At 36.2% G+C, this 19,421-nt stretch overlaps 1 protein-coding gene across 1 annotated transcript in view; it reads left to right on the plus strand.

Moving 5' to 3' along the window:
- Window positions 1-1,066: 1,066 nt before the first annotated feature.
- Window positions 1,067-19,421, plus strand: part of LOC129276695 (pre-mRNA 3' end processing protein WDR33-like) — a 34,793-nt gene continuing 16,438 nt past the window's right edge. Inside the window, exons 1-7 of the mRNA XM_054913092.2 lie at window positions 1,067-1,304; window positions 4,852-4,963; window positions 6,192-6,260; window positions 7,588-7,692; window positions 10,941-11,036; window positions 14,593-14,747; window positions 18,868-18,965. Coding sequence (XP_054769067.2) covers window positions 1,153-1,304; window positions 4,852-4,963; window positions 6,192-6,260; window positions 7,588-7,692; window positions 10,941-11,036; window positions 14,593-14,747; window positions 18,868-18,965 — 787 coding nt within the window. The 5' untranslated portion in view covers window positions 1,067-1,152. The remainder of the gene's footprint in view (window positions 1,305-4,851; window positions 4,964-6,191; window positions 6,261-7,587; window positions 7,693-10,940; window positions 11,037-14,592; window positions 14,748-18,867; window positions 18,966-19,421) is intronic.

Raw genomic sequence — 19,421 nt, forward strand, 5'->3', positions numbered from 1 at the left:
AATATGGTACTCCGAAATCTCAACAAAATAAGATTACAAATACTAGCCACAAAACACGATCTCACCCCCACTTCGCTATTATTATAGCGAAGTGGGGTGAGATTGTGACAATCCAAACATTGTGACTGCACTCGACTCCATTCGATCGAATCGAAAACATCACAAGCGCAAGCTCAATTTTAGCAAAGTACCAACTAACGTAGAAGGCAGCGAGCACACAGCCGTGTGTTGCTGCCCTCTACGTTCGAAGATGTACAGCACGGTATCAAAATGGCGGATAGGCGAAAGACATTGACTGCTCAGAACGATGTCCAAAAAGCCCCCAAATTATTAATAAAACTTCATCCAACCCTAAAATAATGCTAATAAAGTGAAAGGTGAGGATGTATTTATGCTAAATATGTTTGTTAAAAGATGTCATGGAGTCATTTATATCTGATGAACGCGGATTTTAAAGCGTTCTTGGTACAGTGGCAGATACAAATTTTGACCAACGCGAATATGACATCGCTATAATGCATAAAAAATGCGTATAAACATTGATCATGTTCTTTTGTCGATAGTTATCAATATGGGTAAGATACTTTTAGCATGATATCAACAGAGAATATTCTCAACGGTAACAGCCCTAGTCACTACATATTTTTATTTTTGAAGTACGATTTCTTCTTTAAAATCATTTATTATGTATAATTTGCCATATTTTTGATTGACTTTGATGTTCACCATTAATTTCCTTGTCAAAACCTACAAAGACTATTAGACCTATTAGACACTGTCGCCCCTTCACAGTTTGATAATAAGGTACATGTAGTTACAGGCTTACAGCTAAAATGATACCTTTGCTGTGTATTTCCACAAACCACAGGTATAGAGGCACAACCAATCTGAAGCAGTGCGGCTGGCTGTGTTGAAAAGGAAAATGGTGGAAGATCCCGCTGGCTGGAGGACCCCAAAATTTTTAGAATTTAGATTTAAATTGGCAATGATCAAAATGTAATGTGCTTGCTTCGCTCATGGACTTTTTTCATTTAATGTTTCTATTTTGTTCTTTATTTTCTACAGATAATCATTCCTCTGTAGAAGGATGCACTGATATCGGAGGTCTACCTTTTCAGTGACATTTTGTATCTGGACCTTTGCACGGTGACAATGGAGGCAGCAGGGGGCCAGCCCAGGCATCAGGGCCATCAGAGCCAGCAAGGCCACCAGGGGCAGTTCTTTCATCAGCCGAGATTACCATATTACCAAATCAAGCCAAACTATTATAATAATCACCATCGCAGACAGCATAGCCATCACAGGTAATGTCTAAGTTCTTTGTTCAAGATTTATATCACCTTTGAGTTTGCAGACAAGCAACTCCATACATCTTTTGCCTGTGAGATTTTAAAAGATTTTTCTGATCCTCAATGATTTCAGTGATATAAGGTTTAAAAGGGATACCAAAAATTTTGCTGTAAAGATTTCTTTGCATCAGTTGTGCTGCTGACACTTATATCTCTGAACACTGAAACAGAAAACATGTTACTGTAAACATTTCTGGCATCACTGCAGGGAAAAAAATTAATTTTTTTTTCGGGGGCTCCATTTTAAATTTTGTGTCAAATTTCGGGGGCTCCATTTCTACCTTTCGGGGGCTACATTTTGGATTTCGGGGGCTCTTTTTGAATGCTACTTTTTTGTATTTTGAGGAATACCTGTTCACTTATTAATGAATTATTACTTTTTGTTTAATATTGTATGATTTTTTAAGTTATTTTTTTCATGCTTAGAATCTTTGGTGTGTGTGTGGGTGTGACTGTGAGTTGGACTTGGATATAAATGAATTCAATATCTAATTTCTACTCCGTCTATTCCAGTACAAAACCCTGTACCCGGCCATGTAATAAAGGCCCACATACCCTAACTTTTTGTGAAGTTCTTTGAAAACGCAGATCTCCATGAAAATTGCATTTCTCTATGGGGGAGTCTAAATTTGGTGAGAATGTATTCATTAAGAACTTAAATATATAGGGACAGTGATTTTCCGCGATCGCGGAAAACGGACGGAATTCACGGAAAGGGTGTTTTGAAACGGAAAGTGTCATTTCAAACGGAAAATCACGGAAAACGTATTTTCCCTCAAAATACACAGAATAGCAACAGAAATTACTCCAAAATCACAACAAAATGAGAATATTAAATGGCCACAAAACCCCAGAAAACACGATCTCACTTCGCTACTTTCATGACAATTCACACATCGTGACTGCACTCGACATCAGCACACTTGATTGTACCCCGCACCGTACCCGTACCCTGCCGGCGCCGGGTTGGGCTTCACATGCACACACATATCGTTCACTGCACGGTCGTGTGTTGCTGCCCTCTACGTTTGAAGATGTAACAGCACGATATCGTGGTCTAAAAATCCAAGATGGCGGATTGGCAAAAGCCGTTGACTGATGATAACGATGTCCCAAAAACCCCAAAATTATCGATGAAATATCATTTCACCGTGAAATAATGCTAATAATGTGAAAGGTGAGGATGTATGCATGCTAAATGGGGTTGGAAAAATATTTTATGCACCCGCATAGATCCGATTAGAACGGATTCTATTGTGTTGTTGGTTCAGTAGCAGATACAAATTTTGACCAGTGCGAGTGTTGTGATTTTGCTATTCAATGTGTAAACGGAATTGTCACTTTTTCGTGTGTACAAAGTCTATGGGGGAAACAGAATTTCCGTTTTCTGACATGCTGAAACGGAATTTGAGATTTTCTGAAACTGAAAGGGCAATTTATTGAAACGGAAAATCACTGTCCCTAAATATACATGACAATGAAGAAATCATCAAACTTTATTGGCAGTTTTGAATAATATACCTGAAATGTAAACTCTGTCTGAAACAGAAAATCACCATCATTGAGGCCTTTACTGAGCGAATTGTCCCCCAGAGCTCTGGCAGAGAGACAGAGCTCAGACTGGCTAGCTAATACAAGCGCTAATGCGTGCGTCTGCTGCCGGCCTTGTAAAATAGATGGAGCTTTGTTTGATGATTTATTGTCTGATATTTACCACATCCCCGAGAAAAATAAAACAAATGATTTTTAAGTTATAATTAATAAATAAGGTAAGTTATTTTGGATGTTAATAGGCCGTTTTGAAAAGCAAAGCCGAATGACAACTCACCAATGATAGGTTACTAGACTCTGGGATTTATTTCCTGTGTAATTCAAATTATTTTATCACAGAATTGTGATATCTGTAGGGGAAACATGTGCATTAGAAAATGCACATGGTGGTAGTCATAATGGACCCCTATACATGCAACTGTTTCCCGACCGTCGCATTGATTTCTTTCCATACCTGGTACCATGTGTGTGGAAATACGTGGTACAGAAAAAAAGACGCAACTTCGGAATTTGAAACTGCGCTCCTTGCTATTTTCAAGGCTTATTCATGATTTTGAGTGTGGATTTTGGATGATTTTTAAATGGTAAGCGGAGCTCGAGCATAAGGCGCAAGTGGGTCGTTGAGTTGTTATCACTCAGCAATAATTTTGGGGGCGACATTCAGATTTATGTCGCCCCCGAAAGCATGATTTTGGGTGATTTTGAGGGCGACTTTAGGCATTTCCGGGGTGAATTCTCCCGCCGCCCCCGTGTATTTTTTTTACTGCATGATTGAATAGGCCTTATCTTGAGACTGCTTTGAAAACATGCTTCTGTCAATCGTTTGAATACGCAGTTCCTGTTAGTGAATAGCCTATAAAAGCAAGAATTAGGGATCAATAAAATGGCAAAAATTTCAAATAACTAAAAATCATGAAATATGCATAGTTGATAAATTGATCTATATTGCCTCCAATATCATGATGGTAAGGCATATCTTGTAAATAGGCTTTTGTTAGTCAAAATGAAAAAAAAATATTGCTGCAACAAAACAAAACAAAACAATAGAAAAAGAGATAAAAAAATGTTTAAATTTATCATAGTTAATTTCTTTTTGTATTTGTCTCGCCTGCATAGCAGAGCGAGACTACGGGCGCCGCTTTTCCAACGGCGGTGGTGTCAGCATTGAATTCTTAACAGTTAAGTTTTTGAAATGACATCTTAACTTAGAAAGTATATGGACCTAGTTCATTAAACTTGGACATAAGGGTAATAAAATATTACTTAACATCCTGCCCGAGATTCAGGTCACATGACCCGGGTTAAACGTCATTAAGGGTCAGTGAAGTTAGACCATGTTGGGGGAATCAACATCGAAATCTAAACCTAAGGTCAAGTTCTTGAAATGACATCATAACTTAGAAAGTGTATGGACTTGGTTCATGAAACTGACATAAGGGTAATAAAAATATTACTTAACATCCTGCCCGAGTTTCAGGTCACATAACAAAGTCAAAGGTCATTTAGGGTCAATGAACTTTGGCCATGTTTTTTTATTTTTTTTAATTTCCATCTTAACTTTGAAAGTTAATGGAGTTAATTCATAAAACTTGGGCATAAAAGTAATCAAGTACCACTGAACATCCCGTGCAAGTTTCAGGTCACATGATCAAGGTCAATGAACAAATGGCCATGTTGGGGATAATTGTTGAATTTCCATCATAACTTTGAAATTTTAAGGGAATATGGGTATAGTTAATGAAATGTGGAAATAGGGGTAATCAAGTATTATTGCTCATCATCCTACACAAGTCTTATCAAAGTCACTTGATCAAGGTCAAATGTCATTTAGGGTCAATGAAAATAGTTTTTATGTTATGATATGAATGATGTTTTTTTGTGAATAATTATTTTATATTCGTTTACAAACTTCAGCTACCTTAACTTGAATTTGTGATTGATTTATTTTTAGACATCAAGAGCATGGACCAACAAATGCAACAACTTTTGACCAGAAGAGGATGAAAAATACCCTCCAACGGAGAACGGTTGATTACAATACTTCAGTCATCAGATATCTCCAGGTAAGTAGTAAAGATAGTGTTTCAGACCAGGAATACTGTAGATGGAAAGTGAGCTACATTAGAATCTGCATTATATGTTTTTTCTCTAAGTCAAGTATTTGCCCAAGAGGATGTAATTTTCTTATGTTGTGCAAAACATGTTACATGTATCTAGATTGAATTTCCCTTTAGCAGAACAAATTTCTGTGGTCTTGAGACACTCTATCTAGGCAGAGCGACCATTGCCCTGTGAAGCTAGGGTGCTAAAGGTGCAGTGCTGAAGCACCCCCAAAAATTTCCTCGGGGGTGCTGCATGTATTATTTTCCATAGGCAGCACTTAGTGGTATTCTGGAAGATGTGGAAAAATTGAAAACATTTATTTTTATTTTTTGCTTTTCCAATTTACATCACCACCCCCAGTCAAAAATTGTTCCCAGGGACTGAGAGCCACCCTAGTGTAATATCGAACACATGAACCAAACATGTTGGGCTATACAGGTGCCTCCGCAACTCTTTTTATGGTGGTGCGGAGCTGGTTCATTGTACTATCATGCCATCCTTCTAGATTTGTCTGCAGAGTTTACCATTTCACATCACTTTTAATGAAAAGTTGAGATTTGCTTAACTAAAATAGTACAAGGTACCATTCTTTGACATTCTTTGACTCTCTTTAATAGTCTAGAATCCAGAACCAGTAGACTGAGCCAAAAGCTTGGTGGATCAATCTATTTTGGGGTTATGCAGTGAGTCTAAGAAAGAAAGCAAGCTGATGCTGTAGCAATAATTGAATAATCTGGTGGCCAGATTCATCACTTTCTTCATAGCAGTCACCCTTAGACCCTCCTTCCACCTGCACATTTCTGTGCATTTTCCATCCTGAAACCCAACCTTCCAACTCTCTTCCTCTTGTTTATTCCATATCTTCCTTGGCCTCTCCTTATACTTTAGCCACCTACCTTGACTTCAAAAGCCCTTCATAGAACATGTTCGCCAACAACCTTATTTTTCAATATTTCCAAGTTGCATACATGGTGTTGAAACTAGGAACTGAAGGCACCTGATTTCTCTCAAATAAAAAATAAAAAAAACTTGGTAGCTTCGGGTAGAATCAGAAGTAATGTAGAATGCTAGAATATCTTCCTTGGGGGTGGGCTGGTTTTACCAAATATCTTTGCCTGACTTTATCTGAATGACCCCATTTACCTAACTGTATTCTTCTCAAAATGCAACATGAATTCATATTTTTAGGCAAGGATTTGGCAACGAGACTACAAAGACGCAAGGATGATACAGCCAGATCACTCATATATAGGAAATGTAAGTAGACCCATTTTTCATACTAGAAAAGTGGTTATTGTCTTAATGAGGTAAACAAATTCCAATTGAAGTTTCATCTCAAATCTGAAGCTGCCTAATGAGTTATTTAGGACTTAAAGGGGAATCCAACCCAAATAAAAACTTGTTTTTATAAGGAAAAGAAAAATCAGACAAGTTGATAGGTGAAAGTTTGAACAATATTGGACAAACAACAAGAAAGTTATGAATTTTTAAAAGTTGTAAATATTGGTAATCACTATACCCATGGAGACTTCAAATTGGCCGCATATGGGATGACATAGTGATGTACGGCAAGGACTACTCTTCCATGTACTCCAATACATATTATGGCTTAAATGTCATTTTCCCCAAAAGTTTTATTTCAAATTACTTTTTTCTTTCATGAGGACATAAAACAATATACTACCTGGGTTATATTTAGATTACTGCCCCAGGGGAATGGGTACTTAGGAGAAAACCACAAATCCCTGATAATAAAGTACATGGCCTATGGGAAAGTTGTCCTTGCCCCTTGTCATAATTTACTTACCCAGTTGCCAATTTGAAATCTACATAGTGTTAGTGATCTAAATTTTAAAGCAGCTATAACTTTCTTGTTGCTTGTCCGATTTCTTTCAAACTTTCACCATTCTGTTCAATTTATTTTTCTCCTTCCCGACACAACATTTTATGGCCAAGGCTGGATTCCCCTTTAATGCGGGAATGGAAAATGTTCTTTCTCTAAGTGATCCAGAAGCAGGGTAAAAAAAATTATAGAAGGCAATGGGCCGAATTCGACCCCAAAATGCCCAGAAGAGCACTGTCTAGAAAACTAAAACTAAAAAAAAATTTGTGTTGTTTTTCCACTGCCCATAAGATTCCACTGAATTTCTTAAAAACTGTAATTAAATTTGGCCTATAATAATAAAATTGGTAGTTGAATGCTTAACAACAAAAACAATTTTATTTTTCAATGACCATATTTCAATATTCACATCCTAAGACCTTTAGTCATACCTTCATCTTGTTAGTCCACAATATGTGTATGCATTTCAGAATTTCCTTTGTAAACTTTGTTTGAGTCCTCAGTTTTTCAGAGTGACTTGTGTGACAGTCTCGTAATACGTTTGTTATTCATGATGGTTTGAGAAATGCTGTGAACACCCACCTGATTCAGCAATTTGTAATTAGATTTTCAGGTTTACTAGTTTATGAACATAATGCTGTAAAAATGTATAGATTGTGCAGTCTTCAACTATTGAATAAGGTCCGATGACTAATGTGATTATATAAGCTGCTTGAAAATTGATTATTTTTTTCTATGAAGCTGAGTTTACCTCATCAGATGTTGGACAACCCTATTAATGCAGTAACAACTCGATTTGTAAGGACATCAACCAATAAGGTCCGATGCCCAATATTCTGCGTTGTGGTAAGTGTAATACTTCTTTGTAAATAAGAGACTTACTCAATTGGATATCATTCATGCAACTATTTGAAACTGTAGTGTACAAAGTATATAGTTGGTTATGACCATTACCAATTGGATATGTGAGGAACATGTAGTATTATACAATGCAATGCATGAAAATGAGTCCATTATACGGTTTATCCAAATTCGAGTTGAGGTTCCGCCTAAGGGTTCTGTGAAATGGCTTGAACACAGCTTCAGTGAGAGCAGATAGATTGTATAATTAATAAATCAGACATGCATCATTTGGTTAACGCAATAATACTACAAGATGCTGTTATTAAAAAAAAAAAAAACATTAAAGTATGGGGTCATTCCATGCCAATTCACCCAATGAATGTGCTATTTTGCACCCGACCCTCTCAGAATTTGTTGTTATTTGGTACACATAAAATTCCCCATGGCCCAAGCACGAAACAAACAAAATTAGTCCAATCGGTCCGTCGGTTCTTGTGCTAAGGCCCGCCCTTTTATCCTTGTTTTGACAAAAATGGGCGTGACCTTCAACTTTCAATGGCCATTGGGTCGTAACGTGTTGACTAATTTTCATGAAACTGGTACCATTCAAAAGGAAATTCAGAGAGGAATCCAAAACATGCATCAAATAATGTATTGGAGCGATTTATAAGGTCATGACCTTTGACCTTGAGGATGACCCCGGACAAATGATTTTTTAACTTGATTTAGTGTATGTTAATTATTAGTATGATATTGACAAAATATGTTAAAACCAATGATGATATTTTATTTCTTCACCTTTTAAAACTCTTCCAAAGATACCAATTATCTGATCTGAAATTTCACTCTAGTCCCACATACTGATATTCATGTTAGTAAAGTGTTTACCAGTCCCATGATACATGATTTTTTCCAATCTTAAGTTGCAGTATGCAAACATATGAAAGCTCATCAGTTAACAAATGAAACATTAAACATTTATGCTCATGAATAGTTATCTGTTTAGGCATTTTGATGTTGGGCAATATATAATAACTCATTATTAGAAAACTTCTGGGAACTGCAATATCCTGCTTTCTAGTAAGCTGTACTCCCCCAAAGTGGATACATACTTCAGATCTTTGAAGCATCATACATTCTTGATGATGATGATGTTAGAGGTGGATGATCGATTGGAGAGATAATATTTTTTCTAACTATCGAGCAGGTACATTTATCCATCTTTACTCTGCACCCCTATGGAAAAATGCAGTGTCTGACTTTTTTTCAATTTTTTTTTCTTCAGAAAAGTACTCAGTAAGCCACTTTTTTTCACATGACACATCCAGTTTTCCTAATTGCTTTCTGAAAAGCAACTTTTAAGTAATCGGCAAAACGCAGTATCTACATTTTGCACAAGATAAAATATTAAGCATTAACTTTTTTTATAAGTCGCTCCATACTATTTTATTTCTCAAGTATTCCTTTATCATCAAATTGTAGAATGCGTATTTCAGGCCAAAACCCCCCCATACAAATTTTGTCTTTGTTTTGAGATATTGGTGTAAATGTATATTTTAAGAAAATACTCAGTTTCCTATGGAACAAAGTTGTACCCACAGATGAAGAACATGTTAATTAAACTCATTTTTATCATGGTGCCCTCTGTGTATAGGTATTATTTTCCCCTTGAAATACACAATGACACATTATTTCTTGGTAATGAAGCAAGTGATAATAAAACTGAATGGAATTTTGGTCCATCTGTAAATACATGTACTGCGTTTTTCCATGGTGCATTCGCTTTGACTTTCCCAGAGTAGGCCTATCTACGGTACATTTCTTCAATATCTAAAAAAAGAAAAGGAAACAAAATATTTTGTTTTGGGAGCCTTAAATAGGCATATACTCAACAATTTGATGATAAAAGAATATAAGAAATAAAATAGTTTTGAGCAGCTTTGGAAAAACACAAAATGCTTAATATCTCAACTTGTGCAAAATGTAGATACTGTCTTTTTTTTCAATGGGGAGGCAGTGAAAAAGAATACCTGCTGGGTAGCTAGATACAATATTATCTGTCCAATTGATCATCCATCTCTAGCATCATCATTATCCAATGCTGATGCTTCAAGGATCTCAAGGGTGTTTTCACTTTGGGGGAGTACAGCTGACTAGAAAGCAGGATATTGCAGTTCCCAGCAGTTTTTGAGTTAATTATACATTGTCCAATATCAAAATGCCTAAACAGGTACCTACATGTATTCATAAGCATAAATGTTTTATGTTTCATTGATCAACTGATAAGCTTAATTTCTTTTTATCTGTTTGCATACTGTAACTTAAGATCGGAAGAAATCATATATCATGGGACTGGTAAACACTTTACTAACATGAATATCAGTATGTGGGACTAGAGTGAAATTTCAGATCAGATAATTGGTATCTTTGGAAGAGTTTTAAAAGGTGAAGAAATAAAATATCATCATTGGTTTTAACATATTTTGTCAATATCATACTAATGATTAACATACACGAAAATCAAGTTTAAAAATTATTTGTCCAGGGGTCAAACTCAAGGTCAAAGGTCATGACCTTATTAATCGCTCCAATACATTATTTGATGCATGTTTTGGATTCCTCTCTGAATTTCCTTTTGAATGGTACCAGTTTCGGGAAAATTGGTCAACACGTTACGACGCAATGGCCATTGAAAGTTGAAGGTCGCACCCATTTTTGTCAAAACAAGGATAAAAGGGCGGGCCTTAGCACAAGAACCGACGGACCGATTGGACTCATTTTTTTTGTTTTGTGCTTCGGCCATGGGGAATTTCATGTGTACCAATTTACAACAAAAACTGAGAGGGTCGGGTGCAACCACTGGGTGAGTCCAGATGGAATGACCCTAATATACCTTTAACATAAATGCTAGTAGTCATAACAACCTAAAAATGAGTTCAAACATAATCCAGTAAAATGATGCTTTTCCAGAAAAAAGTTGGATAATGACTGCGCACATCCTATCAGAGATTACATTTTGATTAGGACCTTGGGATGAGTTGTACAATATAAGTAATTTGTACTAGAATTCTATAGACTTCATATTAAACATACAGAGTGCATTATTGGTTCATTTTTTTCATGAATGTTATACCATATTTAATCAAGTCACTGATATATTAATAATACCATACTCAGGAACTGTCTTGTACACATGATTAAAACACAAAGAGGTTGTCTAATGCTTTCTATTGTGTGTTTTCATGATATAGTGGACCCCAGAAGGAAGGAGACTGGTTACGGGAGCATCCAGCGGAGAGTTTACTTTGTGGAACGGGCTCACCTTTAATTTTGAAACCATTCTTCAGGTAAGAATATTCAGCATGAAGTGTGTTAGATTGAATTACAATGATTCGGACCAAACCCATCACACCCACTTTAACCCCGGGCCAAGTGTCATTTTTTTTGTCATTACAAATCTCAAAATGTCTGACAAATTGGTCACTAGCCAATCAAATACCTTATCCAACAGTTATCACAATATTGCAATTGTATCACATTTTATGAAGTGGGGCCCTGAACGTTGTGAAGGAAAAAGTTGTGTTGCAACCTGTTTAGTATTTCATGTGCTTTCTAAATCTGTTCTTTATATGAGACTTGAGACCATCCACTTTCCTACATATATTATTTTTGCAAAAAACCCAAACACCATTGGGAGAGTTCCTGTATTGTTGCTATGGATGTCATCATATCTTGATTGAATAAGCCTTCCTTTTACATCTAAACCCTGATTATTATTCAAGGAAGAAGGAGAGTGAATAGACCTCTATTGTGTATGTGCTTTTGTGAATAGTGCACTTGTGTTTAGTGCTCCTTTTACAGAAGGTGTAACGCAAGAATGAACTCAGACTTCCTTGGTATACTGATGTCCAAAAAAGGGGTATTGATTTTTTTTCTTCTCAAAATGACTCCCTTGGTATTCATCAGCAACCAGGATGTATTGATTTTGTCCCAACTGTCAAGTGTGAAGATGTATAATGTAGTAAGTCATGCATTAGTACATGAACGACATTATAGGACATCGGGCACCAGATGCACCATTGGTGCAAATAACACAAAGAATGCTTCTTTGTTTTATTGTATATGCACTAGTTAGTGAGAATGAAATGCCAGAAGATGTTACTTGATCACTTAATTACTCCAGCTTTGTAGATTCTAAACAACATTATACAAATGTTTGCCATAGGAAGGAAAAAAAGTAGATTGAAAAAAATTCTTTAAGCATGTCAACTACGGCAAAATAAGGCTCAGATTGATCCAGAGAGCATTGAGCAACCCAGAGCCTCCTGGGCCTTAGATGGCCCTGTACCCTGGCCACAAGGTTTGAGTGCTCTTGACTCTTTTATCCAGGGCCCAGGGCTGAGCACTTTGGCTTGAGATGTGTGCTAACTTTGTGCACGTAGTATGATGTGAGTTGTTTCTTTCCCTAATTCTAAATTCCCGAGGTTGGCACCTCTGCATAATTATGCTTAATGTCAAAAGTTGAATCTGGGAATCCAGGTGACATGAATGGGTAATCAACATTTGGGGGACTTGTTAACATCTAGAATGTATTTTGCAAATGATGACAAAATTATTTCTGTAGAATTCTATTACGGATCATGACCATCACAATAAGTAAACGTTCTGATGCAAAATATTCTTAATGTTCTGGCATTGATATAGTTATAAGACAATATTTTTTTGTATTTTTAATGCAAAGCAACGAAAGCATATTACCAGGTTAGAACATATGGTATAACTCAAACTCAGTCCTGCTGTATAAGGAAATCTGAAACATATCAATTTTGGAAAGAAAAGCCAAATCAGGGGCCCATTTCATAAAGAGTTACAACTGTTGTAACTTTGCCATTATGGCAACTACCATGGCAACAGGGCTCAGCAACCAACCAAAATCAGGGTTGCCTTGGTAGTTGCCATAATGGCAGAGTTACAACAGTTGTAACTCTTTATGAAACGGGCCCCTGATGGTGTTAACAGGCACCAGAACCTTGTAAAAGATATATTGGATAGAATGTCAAGAAGTACAACAACATTTTTTTTAAGGGTTGGTGGAGTCTGTGGAGATATGATGCAGATAACCTCCAAATCTTGAGCAGAAACTTGATTAAAAGCACTGTGTAAATATTCATTATAGAAGGAAGAGTAACCCCTAATATGAAAAAATCTATCCACAACTAATTCTTCATCACTTTTAAGAATACCAAAGATATTTTCTTTGATGTCCTACTGCTCTACAATTCATTGTATATCATTGAATTATACTGAACACCAAACACACTGAATCCAGATAAAATTCAAGGTTGGTTTGTTTGCTGTTCACAGGCCCATGAGTGTGCTGTCCAGACGATGACACAGAGACGCAACAACATTTTCCTTTTTGTCTCGCCTGCATAGCAGAGCGAGACTATAGGCGCCGCTTTTCCGACGGCGACGGCGGCGGCGACGGCGGCGGCGGCGGCGTCAACATCAAATCTTAACCTAAGGTTAAGTTTTTGAAATGACATCATAACTTAGAAAGTATATGGACCTAGTTCATGAAACTTGGACATAAGGTTAATCAAGTATTACTGAACATCCTGCCTGAGTTTCAGGTCACATGACCAAGGTCAAAGGTCATTTAGGGTCAATGAACTTAGACCATGTTGGGAAAATTATTTTCAAAATCTTAACCGAAGGTTAAGTTTTTGAAATGACATCATAACTTAAAAAGTATATGGACCTAGTTCATGAAACTTGGGCATAAGGTTAATCAAGTATTAGTGAACATCCTGCTCGAGTTTGAGGTCACGTGACCAAGGTCAAAGGTCATTAAGGGTCAATGAACTTTGGTCAAGTTGGGGGCATTTGTTGAATTACTATCATAACTTTGAAAATTTATGGATCTAGTCCATGAAACTTGGACATAAGGTTAATCAAGTATTAGTGAACATCCTGCCTGAGTTTCAGGTCACATGACCAAGGTCAAAGGTCATTTAGGGTCAATGAACTTTGGCCAAGTTGGGGGTATTTGTTGAATTACCATCATAACTTTGAAAATTTATGGATTTAGTTCATGAAACTTGGACATTAGGTTAATCAAGTACCACTGAATATCCTGTGTGAGTTTCAGGTCACATTACCATGGTCAATGGTCATTTAAGGTCAATGAACTTTGGCCATGTTGGGCGTATATGTTAAATTACCATCCTAACTCTAAAAGTTTATGGATCTAGTTCATAAAACTTGGACATAAGAGTAATCAAGTATCACTGAACATCCTGTACGAGTTTCAGGTCACATGACCTGAAATTGTAATTGTTGAAGTGCCATCATAACTTTGAAAGTTTATGGATAGAGAATGAATGAAATGTGGACATGGGTGTAGTTGACAAGTCTTAAGTCACCGTTCAAATGTCATCTATGGTCAATGAACGTGGTATTATATCATTATATGAATGGTGTTTTTGTGAATGATTATTTTATAGTAGTTTTCAAAGTTAGCTCTGCTGCTATGTTAAATTGCGTAATGCAGGCGAGACTGCCAGAGGCGTTCCACTTGTTAACATAATGCTCTGCATTTCCGTGTATATAATTGATTTGTTTTTGCTAGTTAACACAATCATGTACATGTACAAGTAAAATGAACAAACTGAATCCAGATGAAATCTAAGATTGCTTTGTTTGATTTTTACAGGCCCATGAGTGTAATGTCAGATGATGAGATGAAATTGAAACATTTTCTTTGCTTGCATAATGCTGTGCAATTAATTATATATCAGTGAATGATTAGCTTTTACTAGTCAACATACAGTACTTTACATTTAGAAGTAAAATGAACATGCTGAATCCAAATGAAACCCAAGCATTGTTTGTTGTTCACAGGCCCATGAGTGTGCTGTCAGAACGATGACGTGGAGTCGCAACGACATGTGGCTGCTGACGGGAGACGACCAGGGATTCATCAAGTATTGGCAGTCCAATATGAACAACGTACAGATGTACCAAGCCCACAAAGATCAGGCTGTACGATGCGCAAGGTACTACAACCAATTAACAACCAAGCCAGGAGTCTCTCCGGGCAAATTATTCAGTAACGATAGGAAGGAAGAGAAGTATAATGTTATATGTAGTTTATACAGAAATATTCTATGTCATCTTTATTGCTATGATCTTCTTGCAATTTTTATATCAAGAATATTAATGATTCTTGAAACGAGATGGATTTCGATTGTATATTGTATTTCCACATTGTGTATTATTTTCCAATCATTTCTGCACAGTACATGTATGTATATGTCTATAGATGTTACTGGTTGCTTGGAAAAAGAAGTGATCACAATTTATTACTTACAATTTAGTATAGATTGTACTGTATCTAGTTATGCAAATATATGATACCACTGTTGTGATTTTACAAAATAAAATAATGAGAAGTGTGAAAGTGACAAAGAGAGAGAAGTGATGTAACAAATTAATACAATAAAGGAAACGTGACACTAATTGAATAAAATAAATCACTGATTGAATAAAATAAATGCATGCCATTCAAAATTATATACATGTATTTGGCAAGGTTTTGAAGATTTGTTTTGGAAATAAATTGAATAAAACGAAAAATGAAATTTTGAAAAATTGAAGATGAAGAAAAAAAAGGTAATAAATGGAATGAAATGGATATAAGCGTGTGAAGATGTTTACGTGTCTGGGTACTGTGAATATGAGACAATTGCAAACATAAACTTTGCGTGAGAAAATATTATAGAGAGGGTGTTTAAATGAGAGGGAAAGAAGTACTCAACACACATCCTCACACAAACACTGATGTACATTGATGCAAATTATATTTTTGTCCCTGGTGTCAGATACCAAAGTTCTTAATTTAACGGTTGTATATATTATTTCTTGTATAAAGTATCAAAGTTGAAATTAAGTTCCAAGTCTTTCATGTGCAAAACATAGGACAAAGCAATAGCTGTAAATCTGGTTAATAGTCTTAATTTACACCCTACACATAATACAATTAAAACTTGGCAACCACTGTAGGACAGCTGAAATTCTGGTTTCAGCCCAACCAACTTTATGTCCTCTATATTTTTAAAATTCCAAAGACCATTCATCAGTCAAAATATGGGGACCAAGAAGCTCTGGGTATTAATACATGTAGCATTGATGGGGCTTGTTGCTGTTGCCTTTTCAATTTCATTTTGAGACAGGAATAAAAACTTAGAACATGTATATTACAACTACTTGCAAAGGCTAGGATAATACCCCTTCCCCTCCCCCCCCCCCAAAAAAAAATTAAGTCTTGTCAAAGAAAATGAAAGGATATGAATACCATGAGGAATATAACGATACCTTTGTGTTCAGTTATTGCAATCTCCCCTTCCCAGCAAAACTATAATACAAAAATGAATAAAAAGGAAAAAAAAAATGCATTAACATATTGAAATAAAATTGAATTGAATGAAATAAAAAATCATAATGAAAAAATAGATGACTAGAAATGAAACTTGGGTTGTATGGATAAGAAGAACTTATTTCATTTACACTTTCTTACATCGGGGATCAACCACATTTTTTAATATGCAACTGTTTGTAGAAATGATAAGGTAGATTAATTGTCTGAAATAAATGCGATCTTAAGTCTTTGTAATATTAAAAAAAAAAAACTAGAATTCAAAATATGAGAAGCAATCCTTAATTCATACACATCCAGTGGATTGGCATGGGAAGTAAATCATTTCTGTTTAGTGATAATTATTATCTCTTTTTAATTGAGGTTGGGTCTGTAAAAGATTGCAAAACGGAATCAAAATTTTCATTGCAAATATAAATTAGAATCGTTTTACTGTTAGAATCTTTACTGTGTTATACATGTATACTAGTGATATACTAAAATGGAGATAAATGAGAAAATAGATATTTTCTCCCAATCATGTTGAAAAATAATATGCTCATCTTTTTTTTTTTTAAATGTGTTTTTTAAAATATGACATTTAAGAATTACAAGAATCTTTTAACTATTGAATATGTAAAGGAAAATGTTCAGGGCAGCTAATTACCAGGTATGCCTTTTAAGGAAGTATGATTAGTACATGTACATTATGCAACTGCTCTACAGTAATATCCTTCTTTCTACTCAGTTATGATAAAGGAATTTGTCACAATTGCGATTTATGGCTATTATCCCAACCCCAAAATTACCAGTCATTTCTGGCTGATATCCCACAATAATTGCACTAAAATAAAAATAATGAATACAAAAAAAATAATCAGTCGACATGGAGTGTTCAGTATCTGCAGCAAAAAGAAGAAAGTTTTACATTGTTACCCTTCAAATTTTCACATAAGTTACTTGTGTGAACTGTCCCATTTGATAAGTCCGGATTAAGGTAGACCATTATTTTGACATCTGCTTGAAACTAACTCTTTGCTTAATAAATGGATAGATTCCTCCCTCCCCGATATAGGAATATTTCCTCATCAAAATGTATCATTTTTTAGTACAAACGCTATCGTGCATAGACTTATCGCTTCATTTTTTTATCAGCTTTCTTTCACAACAAAAGAGATTGCTTTTCAAAAGAAAGTCCCCCACCCCCCATAAAAAAGGAAATAACCTTTTGGTTGAAATACTTCATCTTTATTATTTTGTTAATTTTGCAGGTTTGTTGGAGCACCAGACTACCTTCAGTATACTGGAATCCTAATCCCATTTGTTCAGCAAAGAGCTAAAAGAAAGCATCCCAACAAATATTTGACTTGAGTTTTTGTAGGAAGTTGCAATTGAGCACATGCATGTCCAGAACATGTAACCTGTCAACGAACAAATTCTTGAAATCCCCTTATGTTTCATTCAGGGACTCCCAGGATTAAAACTTGATAGGTTAAAAATGCCACGCTGGATAGTGCCTTTAATTGATGTGGTCTAGTCTCATTAAGTTGAGATTGATATTGAATCAATTGCACTTTTACGATAATTGGCTGTGGCCAGCTACTTATATCTCTCCCATAATTCCCATTAAAAATAGCATTCTGGAGATCAAGTTTATATCTTTTCAAATCGAACTAAATTCTTTTAGAAGACTTGACTTTGGTTCGCTACTGAACATCCCTGCTCCCCAAACCAGTTTGGTTGTGGTTATGTTGAAATCTTCTATAACATGCATCATGCTCTCATTGCAACCTTCTCCAAATCTTTTCAATTTAGATTACACAACATATGTATGGAGATGTGAGAGGACATAAGTGTGTCTGAGCCGTGAGCAACCAGAGAAGCTTAGGAAAAGAGTTGATGGAATTCTGCACAATGTTAAAATGAAGGATGATATATATTCAATCCATGTGTGGCCAAACAAGAGCTTTCGACTTGGAAGATATTTTGCTACCTTCAAGCCTTTTTGCTTCTGAAATTTCAGATGCAGGGGTTGATAATTCTGATTATGTGTCAGTTGACCCTTTTGATTTATTATGAGAACATTGTGCAGATTTCTCTCCGCCTTTATTGGTATTAAGTAAGCCATGTTAGGGACTTTTTAATCATGTATCGACTACAAAAAATTTGCAGGACAATTTGAAAATGCCCTTAAACATGCATTTTCAAGCACCGCCGGTATTTCAACTCCGGTAACTGCATACTTTATAGGGGTGAGTCATCACATCTTGTAGTTGACATGCAATGGAAGATCCCCCAATATCCACTGTAGTTATTTTAATCTCTTGAAGGTAGTGTGACACAGTGAGACCTGCAGACAAGACGATGTTGATTGTTGGGAAGTAAAAAGTACCAGCTGAGTATGAAAATACAAGTTGGTACCAAGGTACCATGGGAGCGTTTCATCAAAGTGCTTGTTAGGGTGATTTATCCAACAGTCTGTTTTATCTGTCAGTGACCTTAGCAACTGTCGGACACTTGTGCCTTTTGGCCAATAAAATTCATGGATAAATGTGAAATCTGACAATCTTGTCAGATGACAAATATTGATGAATCATTCTCCTGATTGGGTCACGTTTTCAAAACTAGCCAACTTTCTACTTAGAAAATATTCTTATCTGCAGCAGGGTCACTGTGTCTCACTTACTTTACTTTTATTTACCAAGAGATATCCAATTACCAATTGACCATCTATCCTCACCTACTCACTCCCATTCCACCAGCTTTGCACCGTCAGATTCCAAGTTCTGCACATGCTCAGACGATGGGACCGTTCGTATCTGGGACTTTCTCCGCTGTCACGAAGAGAAGATCCTCAGAGGTACGTACCGTGATGTTTTCTTTTTCGATTGATGGATGTTGATGAAAACAGAAGGAATTATTAAAAGGAAAGCTTACTCTGCGTGGTTGGTCACCCTGGCTGAGATCTACCACTCTTGCATCATTAGAGAATAGTTCCTGAGTGTGGCATTGGTCTTCTAATCTGGCAAAGTTGGAAATGTATCTTAGAAATTCTTAGACTAGCAATGATTAGGGGGTGCAAATGTGTGGAAGCAATTTAAAAATACGTTTGCAACTCATTGCAATGAGGAGCAGCCGTGGTGTAGTGGTTCTGACTCTCGCCTTGTAAACAGAGGTGTTGTGTGTTCGAATCCCACCGCGGTCCAGCATCCTTTGGCAAGGCGTTAATCCACACTTTGCCACTCTCGACCCAGGTGCGAAGTGGGTACCCGGTAGGATGTGTAAGACGTAGCTTGTCCAGTACTGTGTGCGCCTC

The sequence above is a fragment of the Lytechinus pictus genome, chromosome 14, assembly GCF_037042905.1.
Source record: "Lytechinus pictus isolate F3 Inbred chromosome 14, Lp3.0, whole genome shotgun sequence".
Lineage (NCBI taxonomy): Eukaryota > Metazoa > Echinodermata > Echinoidea > Temnopleuroida > Toxopneustidae > Lytechinus > Lytechinus pictus.